Source organism: Hydra viridissima, unplaced genomic scaffold (genome assembly GCF_058129835.1).
Source record: "Hydra viridissima isolate aposymbiotic clone 2 unplaced genomic scaffold, HvirCarnegie_v1 scaffold_8, whole genome shotgun sequence".
Classification (NCBI taxonomy): Eukaryota; Metazoa; Cnidaria; class Hydrozoa; order Anthoathecata; family Hydridae; genus Hydra; species Hydra viridissima.
In genome coordinates, this window is record NW_028324307.1 from 12,614,312 (window position 1) to 12,640,044 (window position 25,733).

General features: G+C 28.4%; 2 protein-coding genes and 1 pseudogene across 12 annotated transcripts in view; 1 reads left to right on the forward strand and 2 right to left on the reverse strand.

Annotated features, from left to right (window-relative positions):
• The window catches only part of LOC149885174 (uncharacterized), a 146,914-nt pseudogene extending 132,599 nt beyond the window's left edge, over positions 1 to 14,315 (reverse strand). Inside the window, exon 1 of the transcript XR_016454784.1 lies at positions 14,229 to 14,315. The product of XR_016454784.1 is annotated as an uncharacterized LOC149885174 (transcript). The remainder of the gene's footprint in view (positions 1 to 14,228) is intronic.
• LOC145186883 (neuropilin-2-like) lies at positions 275 to 22,369 on the reverse strand. Of its 7 annotated transcripts, none has more exons than XM_090095195.1 (16): positions 12,284 to 12,494; positions 11,929 to 12,181; positions 10,868 to 10,893; positions 8,491 to 8,546; positions 7,834 to 8,011; positions 5,401 to 5,596; positions 4,436 to 4,587; positions 4,051 to 4,197; positions 3,671 to 3,821; positions 3,158 to 3,330; positions 2,943 to 3,065; positions 2,501 to 2,681; positions 2,336 to 2,417; positions 976 to 1,022; positions 646 to 900; positions 275 to 495 (listed from the first exon to the last, which is right to left on the reverse strand). In XM_090095195.1, the coding sequence occupies exons 5-16, from the start codon at positions 7,924 to 7,926 to the stop codon at positions 416 to 418; spliced, it is 1,680 nt and encodes a 559-aa protein (XP_089951321.1). In that variant the 5' UTR covers positions 7,927 to 8,011; positions 8,491 to 8,546; positions 10,868 to 10,893; positions 11,929 to 12,181; positions 12,284 to 12,494; the 3' UTR covers positions 275 to 415. The 7 variants fall into 7 exon arrangements, with proteins under 7 accessions (XP_089951321.1, XP_089951322.1, XP_089951324.1 ...); XM_090095196.1 differs by having other exon boundaries at positions 11,929 to 12,122; positions 12,284 to 12,415; XM_090095198.1 differs by lacking the exons at positions 11,929 to 12,181; positions 12,284 to 12,494 and adding an exon at positions 22,251 to 22,369.
• LOC145186999 (synaptotagmin-7-like) lies at positions 20,940 to 25,733 on the forward strand. Of its 4 annotated transcripts, none has more exons than XM_090095208.1 (7): positions 20,940 to 21,094; positions 21,743 to 21,933; positions 22,645 to 22,684; positions 23,037 to 23,108; positions 23,229 to 23,743; positions 23,836 to 23,959; positions 25,095 to 25,733. In XM_090095208.1, exons 2-7 carry the CDS (start codon positions 21,775 to 21,777, stop codon positions 25,415 to 25,417), a joined length of 1,233 nt encoding a protein of 410 aa, XP_089951334.1. In that variant the 5' UTR covers positions 20,940 to 21,094; positions 21,743 to 21,774; the 3' UTR covers positions 25,418 to 25,733. The 4 variants fall into 4 exon arrangements, with proteins under 4 accessions (XP_089951334.1, XP_089951335.1, XP_089951336.1 ...); XM_090095209.1 differs by lacking the exon at positions 20,940 to 21,094 and adding an exon at positions 21,208 to 21,327; XM_090095210.1 differs by lacking the exon at positions 20,940 to 21,094 and adding an exon at positions 21,310 to 21,425.

The window sequence follows — 25,733 nt, forward strand, 5'->3', positions numbered from 1 at the left end:
GAAAAATTCCGCAAACCCCAAAACTTTATATCTAATTGTGATGCTATGTGCTCTTTTCCATTATATTGGTTATTATGAAAATATATAAAGGAAATAATTATCATTTATGAAATATTCTAAAAAATCATAAACTTCATAATTTTCCCCATTCACTTATTTTATTCTTTCTTGTCCGTAAGACCACACGGCTCTGTCAATATTCATCGTTGCTTTTATTGTTATTTCATTTAAAGCTGTTTTTGCAGTTGAGTTATAAACTTTAAAAAATAAAATATTTTCATATTTTTACTGTATTTATGTATATTAGAAAAGTGAACATTGGAAATTTTTTATCGTGCAACGAAATATCAAAAACTGCAAACAAATGTTCAGCGTCAAATTAAAAAAAACATCGAATGCGAGGACCGACAAACTGTTACTTTTCGCAGCAGATCCACGTGCTAACAAGCTTCCATTCTCCCAGCATTTGCTTCAAATGTACTCCCCGGTTTGATACTAAAAAATGGTACAAAAAATCTAAATTAAATAAAAATTAATTTGCTAAAGACATGGCAAAACCATCGTAAGACAGCTGATGGATGTTTAGTGCTAAGTCTAGCGCAGAAAAGTATAACTTTAATAGTACGGATGAAATTTAAAAAATACCTCCCCATGTATAATTATCTGCTTTTATTGTCAAAGAATCTATTGGCTCATTGTATGGAAGAATATCGTTAATACTTAACGCGTTTAGCAAATCTTTGGACTTTTTAACTGTTTCCCATTCTCCTATCGATACTGATTGCCATTCATCATCATTATCGTAATGACTCATCAAGATGTTCATTTCGCGATCAACTGCAAAAAGTTTTCTAGTTTTATTTGAGTGAGAAATCACGCTTACAATGTGAGAAGAAATATCTAAAATAGAATTTTGTATTTAGGAGTCGTAACAATTATCATTCACTCGGCGTATAATAGTTTAGCTTTTAATACCTTTCCAATTTTCTCCATCTAATGTTTTTCGACAGCAGGGGCTCAATCTAAATGATTAAAAAAAATTTTTTTTAGAAAATCGATATGAAAATTACTAACAGTTTTGCTTAGTGAACAAAAAATCTCAGTAGTAAAAAACACCACAACATATTCTTATCGCTATTCAAAAACTTTACACCATTCCTTAGGGGAAAGGTGCCTGTGATTGCATGGCGCTTATGATGGCATACTGGTCATTTCCAAGAGTATTAGTTTTGGCGCACAAATTAGGTCTTTATGCATATATTGGTATTTCATACCAATAAATGAGGATAGATGGCCATAGCAATATTATTGCTTTTAGAAAGATGACCAGTCATTACAAATAACTTGTAAAAAGCAAAACAATTCTGTGTTGCATTTCTGTTCTGTATGATAGAAGAAATACATTAAAAATTCCTTCCCTAAGTTTTTCTCGTAAAATAAAACATGAAACCTTTAATTAGTGAAGCGTAAAAGTTAAGTATTTCATCATAGACACCTTTTCCCTATTATACCATTTTGTGCGACTCGTACAAATTAAATTACGTATTGTTAATTGAACGTTTATTTTTGTAAAACACTTTAACATTTCAAGAATAGGTCATCGTTTTAAACATAAAGCAGTAATTTACGTAAAATATTAAAGTTAAAAGATTTATATAAGTATATAAGCATAAAATCACTTCCCTCGTGTTCTTCAATTATTTAAGCTTTTCGAAAAAATTGATTTCATCAGGTTGCTTAAATTTTACTTGTTCTTATATATTAAGTTAGTAACTTTGTCAATAATCTTACCATTTCATTACATATATCCTATTCTAATAAAACTTAGCTGTAATAAAAATCCGAGCTATGTAATACAAATCTTGTAATATAAATTCATACTTGTAATACAAATCCGTGCTATGTAAAACAAATTTTGTAATACAAATCCGTGCTTTTCTAATAAAACTTAAAAAATTTAAATTGGTAAAAATGCTTAGGACGTTAGTAAAAAAGACTTTTAAAAAGAAAATCATTTTTGGTTCATTTCATTCTCGCAAGAAAGACGAGAGAATCTATTACTAACTCCCTCAACTTACCAAAATAAAAACAAATTTAAAAAATAATTGCTAGTACATGGTATAAAGTTACAAAAGCTTAAGTGTAAACTACTGTTTAATTTTAGAAATTTTGATATAAGCAATAGATTTTCTTTTTGAACATCCGACTTCTTAAATTATTTTCCAACAAATGTACTTAATTAAATGTAATTAGCAATCATTAATTTTACGAATAGGGATTTGCATATATGTTAAACTTTTTTGTTTTAATCTTAAAAAAATAATGTTCAATGTACCGATTCCTATTGTAAATACACACGAACAGTTGCTGCTTTGAATTTAGCAGTACGCTTCTTCTTGCCAACTGCAGAGGAGTACCTTAAAGTCAGTAAATAAAGAAACTTTAGATGAGAATCATGAGAGCAACAAAGAAATGTGAAAAAAAGAACAAAGAAAAATACTTGTATGCTGAACACTTGGCTCAACAAGGCAACCATATATTTCAGTCAGTATAATATTTGAGAGTGAGGTATTATCCAGACTGATCCTTATATATCTTCCTATAACACCATTAGGCAATTCAACAAGATAAGTATTGTTAGCAATAGTAGTTTCTGCATTGTAGCTAGGGCTTTTGTTTAGCTATTAAAAATAAAAAATAAATATAATGCAAATTTGTAAAGAGATAATCAAGATTATCTAAAATATAATGCAAATTTGTAAAGAGATAATCAAGATTATCTAAAATATCAATGAAACTGAACAAGATCAAAAATAAAAAAACGAAATAAAAAAATATAAAATTAAAATACAAAATATTTTTTATAAACATATATGCTTTAGTTTATAAAGACAAAACCTTTGATAAATTTTAGATTGAACTATTACAAAAAAAAAACTAACTGGCTCTCTTTTTTTATAGTTAACTAAAGACCAATCAATTGAATTGTTGCTATATCTCACATTCGATAGATGGAGCAAAGAATTGTCTTTACTTTGAAGACCTTGCACTTCAATCTTTGTTAACTAAGAGAGAACCATCCAATTTCTTGTAATGATTGTTGAACTTAGTTTTTAATGCATAATGAAATAAAAAATATGACAATAATAATATTGACCTTGTATATTGATCCGAAATATAATTGCAGCCATTCTGCATCCTGAACAACCTTCCATCCTAAGGCATTTCCAACAGCTAATTTACTCTCTGAAGAATTGGGTACTATTGCAGATTGTGAATTTTTCAAAAACTTTTCACCTGCCTCCATACTCAATGGATTAATACAATTTTCTTATAGGGAAAAAAGATACTAACTATTAACTCCATTATGAACAAATTCATTTAATAAAATTGACCTGAAGAGTATCATTTTTTCACTGAGTTAAATCTACTATGCTATCAAAAAATCTATTTAGAAGGAAACCATTTCAAACACTTAAGCAAAACCTGTGTTCGCTTTACAATGGTTCACTTAAAAAAAGATTATTTTACAAAGATTTATTGCAAAGATTAAATTGTTTTTTTTATTAAGTGTTATACTAACCAAAAATTGAAAGTAATTAAAATCGAACTTTAATAACAATAAAATGTTTTATTATATTTCATAGAAATCTTGATTTATGCAACTTACTGAGAGTACTTTGTGGGCAGCCATATAACTCAAATCTCAAACAAATGGCTATATTCCAATCAATTGGTTGTATTCGAAGGTGGTTTGTAGTTATACTCTGCAATAACCAGTGCTTTACTTCAGTGTTTTGGTCATTGTTAGCATTAAATATCTTAAATAAAAATTTTCAAGATTGTTAACATTTCATGCAACTCTTACTTAAAACCTTAGTTTTCTTGAAATTAATATTAGTAATTAATAATTTCATATTTAACTATATAAATTTATAATCAATTAAATATAAACAGAACAGTTTTGAATCAAGAGCTATTATAATCGTAGATTCAACTTCAAGTAAAATATTGCTAACTCATATCTCTTCAAGTTTTAAAATAACATACCTTAGCCCCATTTCCATTCTCTGAATAGAATTCCCAAGAAATACCATCATCACTGTACAAAAGCTTAAATTTTTTTACCCATGATGCCATTATTTTTCTTCCCCATGTTGAGATAGCAGTAACTTTTGACTTATATTGAAACAGTACCTTGTTTTAAAAGATAACAACTTTAAAAATTTTAAAATTCCAACCTTATTAAATAAAAAAATAAAAACAAACAAACAACCACTACAAACAATTCACATGCTAAAAGAGCCATTAATAAACAGCTTTTTATATTGAGATGATTATAAAAATTATCCATAGAATTGACTTTTTTTCATGAAAACTTTACAGATAACCTGTACAAATGTTAAACATAGCCTCTAGAAACTTTAAAAATAACCTCTACAAACTGTTGATCATTGCTCTCACTAGCACACCAAGCATCTTTGTCTAATCGTGCTTTATCTGGCTTCAGATCTTCATAAGCAGTGGAATAAGCAAACTGATAATACTTAATACGCTCATCTGTCATTCCTAGCGGTAATTCACACCCTAAAAGTCCAGATGATTTATATAAACTCAAGTAACAAATACCAACATAATTTCTTATAAAGAAAACAGCAAAAAACAGCATTTTTAGATTTAAGTCTACATAACTTCTTTATTAAAATCAACAATTTATGTAACTTGATTTTATTATGCGAATATGATTTAAGTTAATCAAGAGCATTAATAATTTTCAAATGACACAGAAAAGTGTAAAGGGTTGCTCTGTCTAGCAGCTTATCTTTATAAACAATTTAAGCGCCCTACAACATTTAGGTACAACATTAGGTATACAAAAAGGAAAAAAATACTTTTGTAGTTTCAAGATCAATTTTTAAAGTTGGATTATAATTGTTCTTTGATTGTGTATGGTTCTTCCTCACCCAACTATTTTTTTCCCTGTGGGTTTTATATCGATGGTTAACTGGCAATACTTCATAACCCATAAAAAATTCAAAAATGAGTTAGGTATCTGAAGGGAAGAAAAAGAATTTCTATTTACTTTTTTTATTTATGAAAAAAGTTTTTAATGAGATATCAAAAAAGACATTTAGTTTTAGTTTCAAAGTTAGTTTCTAATCATTTAACTTTGTATTTTTCATATAAAGCAATACAGAAGCCATAAAACAATTTTCTTGAAGACTGGACAAATATACCAAGTCCTTGTAAGTTTAAAAAACTAAAATCATTGAAAAATGAAAATTTCTAATTTGGGATTCTATTGAGACAATAATTTATGGAATTTTATGATAGAATTGAGAAAAATTATCTTTTTATATTATATACACACTATAAGTTATTACAATATGCTAATTATACCTTGAATGATAATTGGAACTCGGTCAATAAATGACTGTTCTGCAAGATTGTTACTCATTTCCCTGATAGGTGGATAACTATCATACGTCATTTTTACAACATTCATAACATGATGAAAACCAGGTATTAGTGATACATCTGATATTCGAACAGTAAAATTAAAAAAAGCTTTGTTCAGTGGTTTCAATTCTTCCAGCTGTATGAAAAATTAATTGAAGATTGTTAAAATTTGTAAGTTTAAGGTTTGATAGAAACAAAAATGTAAATGCAAAATTAACAACAGCATTTTAGCAGAATAAATAGTTTTAGTAGTAACAATTATAAAGTACCAAGTAAAGATAAAATAAGCAATTTTAAGTTTTTTCAGATATTTTTTCTATATTTACAAATAAATTAAAGATTTATTTTGAGCAAGCTTACATTTTATTTTTTATTATTATTTTTTTGTTTGTTTCCAGTTTAAATCAAATCATAAAAACTGATTATAAAGCTATTACACATTGCAATTAACCTGATAGCTGCCCATAGAGATTGAAAAGATCTCCTTATCTTTAATATTTTTTTAAACTTCTTGTAGCCTTTATTGATGAGTTCCTTCGTCTTCTCAGTTATTACTTTTGCAGAGGTTTTAATCTTCTATCTCTTCATTGGTTCTTTTCTTGGGGGCCTTTGAGCTTATTAGCTTTTATCATTTTAAAGTGTCTGTGCTTGCATCCACACTTTAACACTGCTTGTGGTTTTAGCCCTTAAATACATAGTCTTTCAGAAATCCAACATTCTTATTTACCACATATACAACATTTTACTTAGCTATAATAAAGAGGTAACCCTTAGTAAAAAAAAAAAAAAAAAAAAAAGAACAATAAAATTATTAATATAAGTATCTGAATTTTTTTCTTTTTTCAAAAAAATAATTTGGACCAGACTGTTGGGGTTCCAAAAAAAATATAGGACCGCAAAGGGTTAAAACCACTGTGCAAGAGAGCTTTTAGTTAGTCAAATAATTTTTTGCTGAGTTAACTATTTTATTTGATCTTCTAGTGACTTTTATATCTATATACAAATATTTTCATTTTTCTAAAAGTTGGTATTAATGTTAAAAATTATTAGTTGTTATGAATTCTATTTTATAGCTAGTAATAATATTAAATTTGTATGTTACAGAAATGCTACTTTAGGCATTCTTGTATTTTTTTGTTATATTATAATTTTTTACTATTAAAAAAAGGTAGAATGAGCTGTCCATTTGTTATTTTACCTTCTAGACTCCATGACGTTAGAAAACTCCTAGATTCTTTATAATAGCTTTGAATTATTATTATTATTCTTTATTATTATTTACTTTTGTAATTATTACTCATCATCATCATCATCATCATCATCATCATCATCATCATCATCATCATCATCATCATCATCATCATCATCATCATCATCATCATCATCATCATCATCATCATCATCATCATCATCATCATCATCATCATCATCATCATCATCATCATCATCATCATCATCATCATCATCATCATCATCATCATCATCATCATCATCATCATCATCATCATCATCATCATCATCATCATCATCATCATCATCATCATCATCATCATCATCATCATCATCATCATCATCATCATCATCTTCGTCATTGTTGTTATTATCATTATTATTATTATTAATCACCATCATCATCATTACACAAACTGAAAAATTAGCAAGGTTTATATAAAATTACTTGTTTCACACAATAGCAATCAGAGGTTTCAGATGAAGAAACTGGAACAATCTTTGAAATTTTTTTTTTTTAAAAGATTCTTAAATTGTTTTAGGAATCTAAAGGCTTTGAAAATATCTGGTATCAAAAAAGTCTTCCAAATCATGCTTAGAAATTGTTATTATCCTTCTAAACAGTTTTAATTTTCGGTTCCTTTTTTAGTATAGAAGAATTTTGTTAAAAATTTCTTCTTAAGATTTTGCATATAAATTTATACCAGAACTGAGACAAGAACAGAGAGATGTAGAAGCATAGGAAAACAATAAAACAGAGAAAACAGAGAAATATTTTAACATGTTCAGTTTCAATTTTACATTATTGTACATTTGTTTACTTATTTTTATAATCAAACTTTTCTTTTCCAAAAATCTTAGGATATCTAAGATTTTAATAAAAAAAAATATGTTTAAAGAATATTTAAAAAAATAGTTATAACAAGAAGATCTGGAATCTAAAAGGTTTAAAAGTGTTGGTTGAAAAACAAAGCAAATGTTTTTCTAGTTTGGAAAAATAATTCTTATCTAGAGTACTGCCTTTCATTAGGTACAGTAGTAATTTTGCAACTTTTGTATTAACTGCATATCAAATGAAATGTGTTAATTAGAAATATAAGTAACCAAAAGTTTGAAGTAAACCTAAACTATAAGTAAACTAACCTGAAGTTTGATATTTCCATTTTTTTCAACTAGATATTTGGTATTGGGATGCATATATTGAACTTGATTGAATGTTACCAAGCGTGATAACATAATCGTGATTGAGATCTTGATTGCAGATACCTGCGTTGATGTGCCATGATGAAGAATGAAGGAATAGTCTATTAAATCATTGATTCTAAAAACAAACTAAAGTAAATGTTGACACAAACAGCAATACAATTTAATATTACCACATTATACATACATACATACATACATACATACATACATACATACATACATACATACATACATACATACATACATACATACATACATACATACATACATACATACATACATACATACATACATACATACATATATACATACATACATACATACATACATACATACATAGTTGTACTTTTATACAATAGTTGAATATATTATACTACAATTATAATACACTATATATTATATCAATTAATGCATATATAATATAATAAGTTATTTATATTTATAATAAAGTGAATAAAAATACAAATTACTAATATAGTACATTATGCATTTTAGCCCATTGTATTAAAAAACAAACTGAACTCAAAATATTGAATATCATATTTGTAACTCAGTGACATACCATTTTTATTATTCAAACTCAAAAAATTTTACCTGGTTTCTATAGGTTTACTTGGTTTATTGAGAAATTGAAACTTCAATGCAGGAAACTAAAATCAATTAAAATTAAAAAAAGAAACAAAATTTAAAATAGGTTAACTCAATTATTTTGTTATTTATTGTCTTATTAAACTATTTTACACTAAAATACCTCATTATTTAATTATTGACATAGTAATGAATGAGTCAAAATGAATACATATATTTACAGTTAAATATCACTAGTCTTCAATTGACTTTTTTACAATAAGAACATTACAAATATAGGAAAAGTTTATGAAATTAGTAGAGAAAAACTATCTGCTGTTTTAATGAATCTAAAGAGGCTTTTGCAGCAGAAATAGATATATAAAAGACTTATGCTCATTGCATGATGCAGCAATACAGTCAAAGTGGAAGTGATTAAGATTTTTCTTAGTTATGAAGGTTAAAAGCTACAGCAAGAGAGAAGAGCAGATAACTTATTGTAATTAGAAACCAAAATATCTCTTCCAACAGACAAAAAATATTTAGGAGAATATAATCTAATATGTTTATGTATATACATATGTTTTCATATGTATAAATGTATATACATACATTACATACATACATACATACATACATACATACATACATACATACATACATACATACATACATACATACATACATACATACATACATTACATACATACATACATACATACATACATACATACATACATACATACATACATACATACATACATACATACATACATACATACATACATACATACATACATGTTAGTGGTTATCCACTAAAGATAATCAACCTTACCACCAACAAATAAAAATCAAAAGGCCAAGCAGGGTACTCAAAAGGTATAGCTGTACGTAAGGAAACCTTTCACCCTTTAAAGTGACAAAAGTTGACTGCTGAATCAGCCTTAACATCAAAACTAACATATTACAATCATGTATCTAGTATCAGCAAGTGTGCAGATTGTGATCATGAAAATAAGAGTACTTGTTCACCAGCCAGAAAATACAAGAAAAGTAAAATTGCAAGTAACTTGGTAACATCCACATGAGTATCAACAAATAAAGCTGCTAAAATCTGAAAGCAATCATCACATTATTGCATCAGTATTTCAACTCTAAGTCAAACAGCAACCAATCAATTTCAACTCTAAGTCAACATTTAGAAAAGTTGCAAGAGTTAAGGTTGAAACTATTGAGAAGTTACACATGGAACACTGGTCCTTATATTTTGATGGCAAGCACATTCAGGAAAGAGAAAATCAGTTCATGGGTCTTATGAACAAGTGAAGCAAACTAAAGTTAGACACACTGCATTTAAAAGATGGCAATCCGAAAAACTCTTGATGCAGGAATTGCAAGTTCTAAATGAATATAACTTGTTAAATTCAAGATTATCATTACTGATGTAAGCAGTGTTGACATTGGGAAAAAGAATGGAGTAGTTGCCAAACTGTACAGAATGTTTTTGGAGAAGGATTTTAGTAAACTAAAATTTATCAGTTGTAAGCACCATAATCTGGACTGAATTCTCCTTGTTGTGATAAATGAAAAATTTGCGGTTAGCACCAAGTTGATGAACATTTAGTATCCATTTGTGTCTGAACTTTTGTAGAAGCACAAGTAACTTATAGAAGAGTTTTTGAATGAAACAGAGCAAAGTTTTGATAAATCAGGCTTGAGAGACAACAGAAAATTTTTGTTTATGAGATTGTAGAGCTGAAATAGAAGCACTAGGAAAGAAAATAGTGGTCAATAAGAGATTAATTAAATAATGGAGAAAAACACATAAACAAACCATAAGTTGACAGAAATAGTTGCATTCCTACCATTCTATAGACAATTGGGTCTGATAAAATAACATTAAATGCCTTGGATAAACAAAGAAATGCTCTTATTTTATTTACAGAGCATTTCCTAGGCTCAACAACATGAATGTATCTATATAAAGCATTTGTAGCAAAAACAAGGTATTTGTGGCATAAAACGGTTTTACATTATGCATTGAATGTTAAATGTCACCATGAGCTATTTAATTTTTCATTTTTCTCATTTCAATATATTTAAACATGTATAATTTCTGACTAATGATGTCTGATAATTTTACCATTACTTTAGACCTTGAAGTACTATAAGGAACTCTAGATGACTGAAGTTTCTGAGGTTGACTTTCTTAAATGTTTAAACTATTTTAGTTAATACCATTATTTTTGCTCATAATTTCTTACATAGCAGCAACTAAGTAATAAATTCAATCAGCCAATGAGGAAGCAAAACAAATTTCTATTTACATGATTAAAAAGATATTGCAACTACTATTGAAATTATTTAACTTGTTAAAGTTAAAATAAAAGATATTCACACTTACTGTTTTTTCATCACATAAAAGGTTACCTAAAAGAAATTTGAGATCCGTAAAAATGCTTAATATGCATAATTTGATTTCATAAACTTTCTTATGTCAAAAAATCTGAAAAACTGGTTCTTTGAAGCATTAAAAGACATACCTAATAAAAATATCATAGATATAGTAACCAAAAAACACCGCATTTTTTCAGAATAAAAAATTTTTTTAATTGTTTAAGCCTGAAAATCTTTATTTCTAGGTTAAGTATATATAATATATGATTAATAATAATATAATATATATAATTAATAATAATATAATATATATAATACAATTAAAAAGAATTTTATGCATATAGATTTTATTTTAAAAATGAATTAATATTTAATTGCTATCTTTCAAATCAATTATTAGAGTAAGTAAACATTGATTTACAATAAAATATAAAATCTCAAAACTGAAAGAGTAATGTAGTGTCTCCTATTATTAGGCTCTGAGTGTCTTCTATTATTGTGTTCTTACTTTATAAATTACTCTACAAGTATTAAAGTCCTACTAAATAGAACCATATAATTTAATCTTTATATGAATATAAAGTATTTTTATTTAACAAGAAAAAAATACAAAGAAAAAAACTCTTTAGAAAAAAGCAGCATTTAGAAAATTCAAAATACTCCAATTTGCATAAAGAACTATTTTGCACCCTTTAGTAGATAACCTTGGTTTGAGAAAAATAGATGATAAAAAAAAATGTTGATAAATGTTAAATTAAATTGTATAGTATGTTGATTTTGTTAAAGGAATGAGGTTTACATGATATATAACATAAAATATAATGATCTATATTTTATGTTATATATCATCATATATAACATAAAGCTATAATCAGTAACAAGTATTGAAGCATGTAGAGTTATTAGTTGGTAGACCTTTTTACCTTAGACTATTTAAAACATTCTAAAAAATTCAATGCAGTTGCAACAAATCATAAAATTTCGTTGTGGTCATAGAACAGTTCATAAAAACAAATAAAAGAAAAGGTTTTAAGTTAAGTTTTAATTACTGAAATGAAATTTCTTTACCTTAAATGCTGCATTTTAAGAGATACTTTTGACTAGGCTCATCGAAAACAAAAGCGCAAAATAACTTAATAGAGGAGATTTCTTATCATTTTTGTGTTATGTCTCTTTCCATAAAAAGGCACATGAGGAACTTTATTGCTTGTTTATTTACTACGCTTTTAGTTCTTTACCGGCATCTATGGCTAGTTCAACATCTAAAGTTAATAACCCCTTCTTTGGATAGATGTAAAGCACTGGCGTTATTTTTATTCCTCTAAATAATAACGAAAAAGACTTAAGTTCTTATTCAGCCATTTGAAATAAATAGAATTTAAAATAATATACTTAGACATACAAAGTTGAAAAAATGCCATACCTCACATATCTTAAATAACATTGTTTCATCAAGAGCTGGCCAAGAACCGCTTATTTTATTAAATTCGTTAGACTTTTTTTTAAAATAACAAATTATGTATGATCATAAACTTGTCATTCCAAAAATTTGATTTTGATCCTCTACAAAAATTCTTTATTAAGGGAAAAACCAAACGGCGATGCTTTATCGATAATTAAAAATAAATCGAGGTATTTTAATCTTTACAAAAGTAACAAATGCAATTTTAAAAGGAGTGGGGACTTTTTTGATTGGTCTTGATCATTAACAGGCTTTATGTAGTTACTGGAGTAGGATAAATGCGTTATTAAATGGTGCAGCTTGAAATTAACGTTCAAATATACTGCTTAAAAATCAATATGTAGCACCCACAATTAAGAGATTTTAAAGAAGTATAATATGTCGTAGGAAATGTTGAGTATAACATAATTTATTATCTTTTATTTGTTTTGTTACCATATTTTCAATGAGTTTTAAGAGGAAAATATGGAAAATATTTCAGACATTTTAACATGAAAAATATTTAAGACATTGTATATGGAACACAACATATTGGTTTTTAAATTTAATTGGTAATTTAAAAAGAAACGACTTTTAAAGTTAAGTAATGGTCATATTAAAAATTATTTTGATATCATTTTTAAATATAAAATAGTTAAAAAAAAAAAAAGGATTATACAAAGATGGCCAAAATACAGTAAAAATCCGAAACAGGTTTTTTTTTGCAGATATTTATTCACTTCAATCCATCAACGTAGTTATTTGTGTTTAAAAAAAAAAAAAAAGAGAAGAAAAAAAAGAAAAGAGAGAGAAATGAAAAAAAAACAGTTTTTTGAATTGTTTGTTGTTTTTTTTATTTCAGCATTTATCGACACTTTCCCTCAACAAAACAAACAAATCTCAAAAAATTAAAAAAAAAAACTTTTTATGATTGCTACGATTATCTAAAAGATCCAGAGTCCTATAAACTGCACTTGCAACTGAGCTATAGTCTTAAAACTCAATAACTCAATTCACACAAAAAATTCAATAAAATACAAAAAAACACATTTTTAAAAAACGTTTTTTGTTTTGGACTGTAGTTTAAGAAGACTTTCGCAACAAATTTATGCTATCACTAGCTCTGACCTTAAAGAAAATTATTACCCTTTACTTTCAAATGAGAAATATATATTTATTCTTTAAAAAAAAAAAAAAAAAAAAAAAAAACCACGAAAAATAAAACGTGTTTTTTGTACACAAAAACTAATTAAAAATTTTTTTTGATGCTATGTCGAGTGATACTATGATGAGAAATCATCACATTTGATTTGTATTACTGCATAAATAAATGACAAATAAATAGTAAGTAATGATAATAACAACAGTGATAATAGAAATAACAAGAGTAAACAAATAGTAGTGATAAATTTAGTAATGGTAATAAGAAGGTGTTGATGAAGGTAAATCTAAATTAAAAACTATTAACTTCATGATAAGACTTTATTTTGAAATGAGCTGACCCGAAGTGAATACATAGCTACTCTTTCATCATTTCTAAATTATCTGTCGGTCGTTATTTTTCTTCTTCATTAAAATTTTCTTTTTGCCCTTTTTTGCTTCGATTAGATCAAATCGTGACACTTAAAAATATGTTCCCTATAAAAGTATGGGATAAAACAATGTAAAAGAATCATAGTTCTAACTTTTATTTATCTTTTATATATATTTATAATATAATAATATATTTATTTTGAAAAACTGAATTAACTGGTCATAGGCAACAGATTTATGATGTTTTAACTGACGAAGAAAACTTTAAAACTATTAAAGTTTATAAATATGAACCATTTTGATAAAACTTCTTGAGAATTTTAATTTTTATTATAAAGAAAAGAGTATATAAAGAAAAAAAAAAAAAAAAGTAGAATAAGGTATCAAAGAGTACCTCTTTTTTATCCTTACCCAATCTTCCTTTCATTATTGTTAAATGTGAGTCATTCAAGAATGTTTCGGATTAAACCAAGACAGCTCAGACAGCTCAACCCCAGTGGGCACGGCGATGTTGGTTTAACGTTTAGGCGACGTCGAGTGCGACATCGCATTAACGTTGGAAATGGAAAGTTGGATCGACGTTAATATTAAGCTAGGGATTCTCGAAACGTTTCGGGAAAAATCAATCGAGAAAATTGTTACGTTACGATACGAGAGGTTTCGATCAGTTACGAGAGCGATTTCGAAAAATCAACTAATTTCTCGTAACATTTCGGTTACGTTACGGGAAATTCCCGGTTGTTACGAGAATCATTACGAGAAACTCGAAACCGTTCTCGTAATGATTCTCGTAACAACCGGGACCCGATCGAAATAAATTTCTCGAAAGTTTAAAAACTTTACTCTCGTAACTCAAAAACATTTCGAGAAGAGTTCCGTTACGAGTCTCGTTTCGTAACGTATCGAAACAAAAATAGTTTCGAGAATTCCATGCTTAGTTAATATGCGATATTATCGCGATGTCATCGCGATGTAATCGTGATGTAATCGCGATGTTTTACGTCGTTTTGACGTTGATTTAACATCGCAACTCGATGTTAATTTTCGACGTCATTCTCACATTGGTGCGATGTTGACTTTACGTTGGCGACGTCGCTTACCTAAAACTAACATCGAACCGACGTGAGAATGACGTCGATGCCCACTGGGACATTTCAACTCAAACAATTCAACCAACTTTATCATTCTTTAAAGGTTCAGATTCAACAATAATAAAAGAAAGTTTGGAACGAAAACTTCAAAAGCTTTGAGCTCAGACCAAGATATATTTTATTTGAATTCTAGGAAAGCTTGCTCCATATGCTACAATAACCGTCCCTTAACATATAATTTTTTTGGGCTCACACTTCTACAGCTCGCACTTCCTCTCCTTTCGTTTCATTTAATCTAACTTTTCAAAGACACATTTTCAGTTTAAGATTCAAATTGTTCTTCTCTTAATAAAATTAGTATGATTATGTAGGACGCACGCCTGTTCTGTTTTCACCAATATTAAAACATTTTTCGCTTATTTTACTACTGGTTGAGTGACTTCAGTTTAAAAGACGAGCTTGGTTTTTTCTAAGCCGTTGTAAGTAAAGGACACCATGTAAAGAGTGAAACGGTAAAGGAAATTTAATTTTAATCAGTAAAATTAAAATCGATATTTAGAAAAAGTTAAAGATATTTGACAGCATTTTTCTAAAACTATTACCAGTAGTTCTGGTAGTGTAGCAATAAATTTATTAGATAATTATGATCTACTTTGTTGGATCTGCGAATTTCCAGCTTCAATCTAACGTTTATTGATGAAAGTGTTTTAAAGGTGAGAAGTTAAAAAAGTTTTAAATTTTTTTTTGTGTTGACAACAACTTAAACAGTCGTAAGCGCAAATTTGTTCTAAACTTATCATAACACATAACTGTTTTCCATAGGAGCATGGGCGCTGGCAGGATTCTTTTCAAGGAGGGGGGGGGGGGGAATAAAATTCAAAAATTATATTTCAAAAACTACATAAATGCATTAATTAATTAAGTCATTTTATTAGACCAGTGACAACAGAAAATTAAAGAAAATGTAAAAATAAAAACACAAGAGTTAAATCATTGTTATTCAGTAAATAGAAATTGTAGTCGTCTGCGTTCACTGCCAAACTTATTTACAATTTGTTCCATAAGTTCAGATTTTCTGGAGCGTATTTTTTCACGATGCACGCTCAGCATGCAAAACCCAGACAAACGCTCATAATGCTATAATGCTAAATTATACCAAATAATGCTAAATTATGTAATAATATAATGATTAGTTAAAAAACATTGATTTATTAAATACAAATTAGACATATTCCAAAAAACAAAGCAAAAATTAAAATGCAGCAGGTTAATTCAAGTTAATCAAATTAAATATATATAATTTTAATAATCAACATTTAGCTAGCAAAAAACACAAGGTAATAGAATTATTAAAACTAGATGAATAAAATGCGTTGGTAATAGACGTACAACAAGCCTACTTAAAACACGTATTAGATATTTAAAAATTCATTCAAGAAATGCAAATCTGTGATAAATATAAATATATTTTAAAAAAAACATAAGTATATTTATATTACAATGAATATAACACAATAAAAAGGAAAAAAATAAATAGAAATACAACACAAACAAGAAACATTTTGCCAACAAACAAAAAAACAGCAGCATAAAAAAGTAAATGAAACTGACACATTAAAAAATAATTTAAAAAAATATGATAACTGCAGCCAATTCTTTCTTCGTTAGTTCGAAGTTTATTTGTTTGCGTAAGAACTTTGTTATTGTAATTCGATTTCTTTTTTTATTATTATTATTTCCTTTATTTTCCTTTTTTTTTCTTCCTCTCTTCTTTTTGTTTTCTATACTTCTCCTTTATCTATTGTTTTTTTCTATTTATTCCTTTTTTATTTCTCTATGATCTATTTCTATCATATATTTTTTTTAAACTTCCATTCAAACATCTTTTTTTAAAAATATAAAATATGCCTTTATAAAAACGCTTCCGCCATCGTGGAAGTAATTGCATTTGATAGTAATATTTCATTTAAACTGTAATCATTTACATTACGGTGAGTAAACTATAAATGAATTAAATTGATAAGATATCAAAATAAACAGTTAAAAGAAATTTTGTGAATATTAAAATTTGTTCTTTTGCTTTTCCAGGGGGGGGGGGGGCAACTGCCCCACCTTGCCCTTGCCTGCCGGCGCCCATGTATAGGAGAAATAATTTTCTTATTGAACCATGCAATTTTTAGAGAATGTTCTTTATTATGAAAATAGCTTTTGGAATGCAAAAGGCCGCATACACCTATCAGAGACTTTGCTGTACCAAAGTGAACTGAAATACACCAAAGTGAGAAAAAATAGAATGTTAGTTTTTACCAACCAGTAGAATAATCTCAATTATAGTACGACTTAATGACCAGATTTATAAGCCTAATCTTATCTACTAAATTGATATGGTATAGTATTGTCATAATATAATAGTATACCATATCAACATAATAAATTTGCTACCCATTTCTGATTCTTGTTCGGAGAATGGAAAATTAGTACTTTCACACTATGTTTATTTTGTTAGCATCTGCAACAGGTTTTAAAACTACTTAACATTCATTTGTAAAATAAATTCTTTAATTTCTTTAAATTAAGATTTGTAATATGTTCATGTCAGCTTACATCTTTTTCAAGATCATCTATTCTAGTAACTTATCTTCTGCAAAAGAAAATGCAAAATTAATTTTTTAATTGACAATTTACAAAGTTAACGCACCACTTATACATTTCAATTTATTTTTATTGTCGTCAGTAATATCATATTTTTTGACAGACATGTTCAGAATAGAACACATGAACGTAGTTTTTTCGATGATAATAATAAAATTGACTTTAAGGATGGTGAAAAAAAAAAAAAAACTAAAAGCAAAAATATGGTTCGTTTAACAAAATAAAGTATAATCATTATTATTATTATGCACACTAATACAGCTTAAATTGAAACATTTTTGGCTTATTGATGACTAGTGTCACTATTGATGCTATTACAGCCTGACAGCCCCGTGGCATACTTCCAATCAGAGATCTAATCTTTTTTTGAGGGATATCTTCCCACACGCGGAAAAGACTTTGTCGCAGCTCGTCTAGGCTGTTAGGTGGTGGATGTTGGCTTCTAATGTGGCATTCCATTATGTCCCAAAGATACTCTATTGGTTTCATATCTGGACTGCAAGTTGGCCACTTCAAAACTTGAATATTAACATTATTTAAGTATTCAGTGACAATATGAGCCATTTGTGGTCTACCATTGTCCTGCATAAGAAGGAATCCATCTCCGATGTACGCTGCAAAAGGTACAACAAAAGGTTCTAAAATGTCTGCTATGTAACGTTGAGAAGTCAGACGTTCACCATCAACAATAAAAAGCTCTGTGCGAACTGTTAAAGATATTCCGCCCCATCAGTGAGCCGCTTCCATAAAAAGTGGTTTCTCGAATGTTATAAGCGAAATATCTTTCATTTGGTCTACTGTACACTCTTGGGCGACAATCAGAACTTACAAGGAAAACCTTGACTTATCTGTAAATAAGACCTTTCCCCCAATCATGTATTTCCCAATTTATATGCTTCCTTGCAAAAGTCAGTCTGTTTCTTTTGTGGTGTACAGACAATCTGGGACCAGCAGCTATTGCCCGAGGTCCTAAATTTAAAACACGAAGTCTTTTTTTTATGGTATCTTGACTAACAGCAGTTCCATAAATCTCAGCAAGTTATATTTGGAGACTTCGTGCAGTAGTGAACCGTTCTCTTAGTGTTCAAAACATTAAAAATTGGTCCTCCATGACATTGGTAGCTCGTGATCTGCCTTGGCCAAGTCGTCTAGCGTGATGATTGGTTTCTACAAATCTTTGTAGAAACCTACCGACTGTTGTATGAGACACTCCGAATCTTCTACCAAGTTTGCGATTTGTTAATCCTTCATTGGACAAAGTTACAGTTGCAGCACATTCATCACGATTTAAACTTTGTCTAGAACGCTAAAATGCGAGCAGATGTGTTGCTCAAATGACAGCTATCTTTTCTACTGTTAAAACAATTTAAAACCAATACATACTTTTCTTTTAGAAGTGAGGTTAAATTACAGCAAAACATGCTAGTAATGAAAAGCTTCTAAAATCAATTAAGGGAAACGGAATAAAACCTACAAAAGGCGTAGCAATAAACTTTATTATCATCTTTTTAATTGATAAATCCGGGAATTGCATAATATTTTTCAAAATAAGGACTGATACAAAAATCGGAATTTATAAGTGGTGTGTTAATTTTGTGATTAAGTGTATACATTCAAGAGATCTTCCAGCAAATTAAATAATTTTTTAACCTTCTTGGGAAAAGCGTTAAAAGTAAGCCAGAGAAAAATTTTTCACAAATACAGAATTTATTTACTACTTATATATTCTCAGTATTGATTAAGTTAAAGAAACAAAATTTTACCCACCAAAAAGAGGTAAAATGTGTATATTTTACCCACCAAAAAGAGGTAAATTAAAATATGGTTGGTATCTTTTTAAGTTTAACAAGTTATTAGGGTTTGTAATCCCATGCAATATTGAAAATCCCGGGATTTTGGGGTTATTAAAAACCGCGGAATCCCGGGATTCCAAACCCTACAAGTTATTATATATTAAAACAATATCTTGTAAGATGTACAATAAAAATGTTTAGCACTTTAATCAAAATTTGTAAATCTTAAATTAAAGAGTAAATTGAAATGAGATCTTGCATTTTGATTTCTTCTCTTATCTAACAAAATAGAACTATTTTGTTAATTTTGCTACACTTTGAACCAAGTATTTTTTAAATGAAGAAGATGAAAGAACTCTTTTGACTTAAGGAGTTGCTGCTTCACCAATTACTTTATACTTTTGTTTGATATTGAAGAAAAAAACCACCTTTCAAAATGTAACTTATTTCACAAAAAGTTCAAAAAAAGGGTTCAGTAAAAAAGGGTTTAGTAGAATGAATAGTTTTTCACTAAATTCACATTTGAGCAAAGATCTACATTGCACTCCAATAAATCACGTTTCAAAAAAAAAAGCCTCGTATTCATCCACTTCAAGAAAACCTACCTTTAAAATATTCTTTAAGTAAAGTACGTATGTTTGTACATATTTATATACTCCTATATATGTTTATATACAATTATATGTATTTATATAAATTTAGACACTTTATGCCGGATTACCTGAGAACCTGTAATTTGTTGGTGTTCTCACATAACTAAAAATGGGTCTCATCATTTGTTATAAAGTTGTTCATAAAGTTGCTGTTATCTTATTGCTAAAATCGAAAGAAATACTTCAGGGGCTGCCAAGTATTTTTTTTTAAGCGAAGTTTGTGTTAAGATTTTTAAAAACGACAAATTTGCTTTTAATTTTTTCTATTTTTACTAAGGTTTAATTTACTTGAGTTCGGAAATGAAAAGGAACGGTTTTTATTGTGGATCTCTCAATCTCTGAGTAATTTTGTATCATGACAAAATTTAAAAATTTAATATTAAAATTATACAAAAGCCATTGTGAATTTTTAAAGTTATTTTTGGGTTGAGGGGCCTCTTTCTTAGGCCAACTGAGTTGGGCAACCCCTCTGATAGAACTTGCCCCGGAGAATACAAGGCAAGAATTACCACTGTTACCGGACCATAGAACACTTTCATGACTTTTCATTTCCTTAAAATTTGAATTGAAATCCTTTTTTTAAAATGAACAATCTTGCATGACTTAAAAGAGCAAATTGAAATATTCTGCACTACATGAAAAAAAAAGTCAGTTACCCCCCCCCCCCCGGTCGGGATGCGTGGGAGGGCTTTGTTCAATCGTTGTAACAAAGTTCAGTAAAAACAACTGAAAGAATTTTTTTTTTCTTTTTTAAAATTTTGCTAAACAAATTAAACTAAAGAAATTAGCACCTTTTTAGTCCGCTATTTTATTACAACATCTTTATTTAAAAGCTAATACAATAGTGGCTCAACATTTAAAATACATTTTGAATTTCTCACGTACATTAAAAAGGATTTCTTTTTCTTTTTCAAACATTCAAACGCAGTTAATAGAAAGATTTAAGAGCTTACAGCATTTGCCGATTTCAAGAAAAAACAGGGGAAAAAAAGGAAGAATTAAAAACCGAACTTAAATTAAACGAAATACAGCGTTAATAATACGAAAACTTTGAACGTAAGAAAGTTGGAAGTAAGTTAGTTTTTTTTTTCTAATATCTGCGTTTTTACTATGAGCAATTATTTTATCATTGACGAATCGTTTTACTGATATATAATAACACACGGCAGATAAACAAAGATTGCACGGCAGCGTGAAGAAATCATTTGTTACAAGAAAACTAGAGTTAGAAATAGAATTAAAAAAGTAAATACAAAGAGATGTTATGCTCAAAAAAATATGTAACTGGTTTGTTCGTGATTATGGTGAGATCTTCATTACATTTCAGGCTCTTGTTTGCGAAGACCTTAATTTCTTTGAATGATTTAAAGTTTAGTTTGGGCAATATCTTAGCAGCATCTAAGTAAACTTTTCATTAAGTGATAAAAAAATCTAAATAGTTATTGCATAAATGTTTATATATTACGTGAATAAATATTTATTACATAGATGTGCATAAATAAACGTTTATTATTTAAATATTGGCAATTATAGAAACCACGTATTGGATTTCTTCGAGTATCTTAAACTGCATCTTTTTTTTTTTTTTTTTTTTTTTAACAACTTTTCAGCCCTTTAATTAATTTTCGATAACAATATTTTAAGAACTGTTATTGTGGAGATAAATATATTTCTTGTGTTTTATTGTTTGTTTTATAAAAATACGTCATTTTTATCTAGCCGGTTTCCTGTAAAATAATCTCGTTTCCAAAATGGCCGCTTTGCTGCCTCCTGCTTCTATACAAAGAAAAGGCAGTCTCCAACCACCAAGTCCAGAATATTCTGGGACGCCTAGACTAACCAGAGCTTCTACAGGTCAACTATGGTACTTAATAAAAGGAAATGCATCTTTAAATGAAGCTACCAGTTCGGTAAATATTTTAATAAACTCCTTAATACGTATCCACAACGCGTATTTAAAGTAAAAAAACGTGACACGTCAAATTACAGTAAATATTCTTAAGTAACAAAACGGCATGTTACTTTCCGAGAATCTTTTGAATACTTTTTCTGTAATTTTTTCAAAAAAAACCTGTCAAAAACATTTTCCAAATGAATCCAAATACAATTTAAATAGCATTAGTTTCTAAAGTTAAAATCTTTTTTTGTCTCACTATTAAACTTGTGTAATAATTAGTTATTTAACATTAAAAAACAAAAAAAAAAAAACAGAAAAGTTAACGCCCACCTTACTCTCATTTTTCTCGTCAATTTGCTTCTTTAAAATCACATTTGTGAAATTTGTAAAATAGGTAGCTTTTTAAGTTGCTCGCTCCCTTTCGAGCTAAACGACACCAAATTATGAATGAACGAAAACAATAGTAGAACAGGTTTTCGCAAGCAAATATTAAACGAAGTTGAAGGCCAACGAAGCGTATCCAACGATACGTCGCAAATGGAAATCAGTTTTGGCAAAGTCGTTACCGGAGAAAGATTGGAAGCGACATTTTTAAGGAAAGCTACTTATTTGAACGGCATGCAATACGATGTGGTATTTATAATACGTTTTCGAAATTAACTCAAATTTAATGAAATTATTTTATTTGTAATATTAACTTTGGAACTTTTGCTATTTTATTTAGCTTTTAAGGCATTCTTGGAACTCATCAGATGGAAACTTTGGTAATTTTCTTACCTGCAAAATTATTATTTTAACAATTATATATGAACACACACACACACACACACACACACACACACACACACACACACACACACACACACACACACACACACACACACACACACACACACACACACACACACACACACACACACACTTATATACCTATGTATGTATGCATGCATGCATGCATGCATGTATGCATGTATAGGTATATATACAATATTTTTTTACATTTTACTTTTATATATAGATATTTAACTATTTCTTTCTTTTTTAACATAAAAAAAAAATGAATATGGATGTAACTAAATTCATTATCTTAAAATTGAGATTTAAAACTAATTCTAGATTCTACAGAACTTCGTCGAGGTAGTTCAAGTTCATCTTTAAAACCTGGAAGTCCATGTATGTGTAGTGCAGGTAATTGCCTTCTTGACGCGAATTTTTATGTAAAAAGTAAACAGTTGAAAACAAGTTTGTTTTGAAAAAAATTTTTAAAGTTTAACATTTTTTAAGATAATATAATTTTTTTTCTTTAAGATGAACACGATTTCATTATTCCGCGTTCACACAGCGTTCAGCGCCAGTTAAACCTTGCAAAGGAGCCCGTAGACGTGGGGAAGTTAGATATTAACCAATATCTTTCAATCGAAGAGGTTGACCAAGATTACGCTTCACAAACAAAGATAGGGGAAATAACATTTAGCATAAACTATAACAGAGATGAGGGCAAACTTAAAGTAACTTTAAAATCTGTTGAAGTTTTTTTAAAGCCGAGCGCAAGCGTCGTGGGATGCGATTGGAACTGTGAGCCAGTTACTTTTATGGACTTTCTTCCTAACATTAGAAAACCTTTTGAAGTAAGTTATGGAGTTGAAAATTGCATGAATTTAAAAAAAGAAGAGTTGGAAGAAAAAACCTTAAGATTTACCGTATACGATGTTAAAAGGAGGCATAACCGTTTAGCGATCGGTCACGTACTTTTTTCACTGCGGGAAATTTCTGACATAGATAAAGTTAATACATATTCAAAAAAGATAAACTTTTATTCTCAGGTTTGAAGCGCCCATTCATTTTTATTGGTATTGTTTTCTTTTTCTTTTTTAATTTGTAAATCACTTTTATCAAAACTCTAAACTCTTTTTAGCCTGCTGGTTTTAATAAAGGCAGCATTGAGATAACTTTAGCGTGGATTGCTTCTGCACAGAGACTTGATATAAAAATTGGACAAGCTAGCAAGTTAAAATCTCCGTACGGAGCTGAAGGAAACGGTATACTTGGTTTTTCATAATTTGAAATTTTCATTTAAAAGTGTTTTTTAAAAAAGTTGTCTGTTTAATAAAATAGATGAATACTTAAGTAAAGATGTGCAATTTTTAACGCTGGTCCAATCCAAACATAACATAACTATAAATGATATATATTTTTTTATATTTAACTTTTTACTTGTCAGTTTATATTTTTAATTAAAATTATAATTAACTATATTTAACTAGAAACATTAAAACCTAAAAAATGTTGTTTTTTCACAGACTTTAGCAAATCTGCTAAACAACTATATGTATTTACAAAGGAATGGGGCAGCCTTTCTGAAATTGCAATTTGAAATGATGAGCATAAGTTATCTAATATGAATATCTGCATGATTGCATTTAATACTTTAATCATTTTTACATATTTCTTAATTTTTATTTACTTTTGTTATTACTTCTTTTCTAAGTATTTTAATGCTTTTGGCTTTTCCTTTTTTTCCAGAAATTTTCCATTTTTATTTGGATTTAATTTTTTCCAACCATTTAACACAACCCTTTTAGATTTCTTTTATCAAAATGATGATTCTTATTGTAATATTTATTATTTATTCGAATAGGAAAATACTAAACTATTTCGGTTTGAAATAATCTATAATGTTCAGACGTCATTAGTTATTTTTAGAACGCATTTACGTTAGAGATCGGAAAAATTATTTTACCGAAGTTGTTTTTGTTCGCGTTAGGGTGGTGTCACAAACAGGCCAACTCCATAATATCTCTAAAACCATTTACTTACGATGAATTTCTTCCAATGAATCGCCTTGGTAAAAGAATAGTTTAAAATGGACAACCCAGAATGCTGGGAACGTGGTTTCCCAGATTCAAATTAGCTTATCATCATTCAAACGTTCATAAAATTGAATAGCTTTTACGACTTTAATATTTAAAAAAAAAAAAAAAAAAAAAAAATAGTTAATAGACCTCAAAAAAATTTCAGAAAACCTTTATCCTTATTTTAAAACAGCGACAGAGAATTTAAAATGTAGGAACAAATTAAATTGCAATTTAAAGGCTTTAAAATAGTAACTTATTAAAGAAATACAATAAGGAAAAAAAAAACTTAAACTTGAGTTTTTGTGCTTTGTCTTTTTAGACCACTACGCCAAAGTCGATGTATTTATTTTCGGTAAGAAAGAAAAATCGTACAAAACCTCAACGCAAAAAGCAAAACCTGACATTAATTTTCGGGAAAAATTTTCTGTTCCATTAAATTCTTCTCAGTTGAAAGATTCTACTATCGTCTGCAGCGTTTTCATGAAGCATACAATGAAGAAGATGATTTTAAACAAAATTTTAACTGGAAAGACCGTTATCGGGCCATATATGTTGCACGGAGAAAGATCGTTTTCACAGTGGGAGAATTTGATAACAAACCCTTCACAAGAGCACACTGAAGTTCATACACTTTTTTTATAAATTTTGATAGCACTGGTATTTTCAATAAATATGAGTATGGGAATTTTCGCATTAAGCGGATTGCGGAGGGGAAAAGGCGAAAAGGGGAAAAGAATGGAAGTAAACCCTCATTAAAAGACATTTTTAGTTATGTAAGAAGAAAAATCGAACAACTAAAAAAGTTTTGATTGAAGCGTGAAGAATTGATGTTTAGTTTTATATTTGGTTATGTAATAGTTATCATTTTCTCATTTCCTCACGATGTTATTGTTTTTTTTCGTTTAATTTTATATTTATATAACTTATTGACGTGGTTATTATATCCTATGATGGAGCT

Bases quoted from the DNA above. Each gene is read 5' to 3' on its own strand.
- LOC145186883 (XM_090095193.1), bottom strand. From the start codon at position 11,049: ATGCGGTGTTTTTTGGTTACTATATCTATGATATTTTTATTAG. The intron at 8,547-10,867 runs GTAAGTGTGAAT...AATTGATTTTAG, and splicing joins TTTTATGTGATGAAAAAACA to TTTCCTGCATTGAAGTTTCA. The intron at 1,023-2,335 runs GTACATTGAACA...TTAATCATTTAG, and splicing joins TGTATTTACAATAGGAATCG to ATTGAGCCCCTGCTGTCGAA.
- LOC145186999 (XM_090095206.1), top strand. From the start codon at position 22,368: ATGAACGAAAACAATAGTAGAACAGGTTTTCGCAAGCAAATATTAAAC. The intron at 22,554-22,644 runs GTATTTATAATA...TATTTTATTTAG, and splicing joins ACGGCATGCAATACGATGTG to CTTTTAAGGCATTCTTGGAA. The intron at 23,744-23,835 runs GTTTGAAGCGCC...AACTCTTTTTAG, and splicing joins AGATAAACTTTTATTCTCAG to CCTGCTGGTTTTAATAAAGG.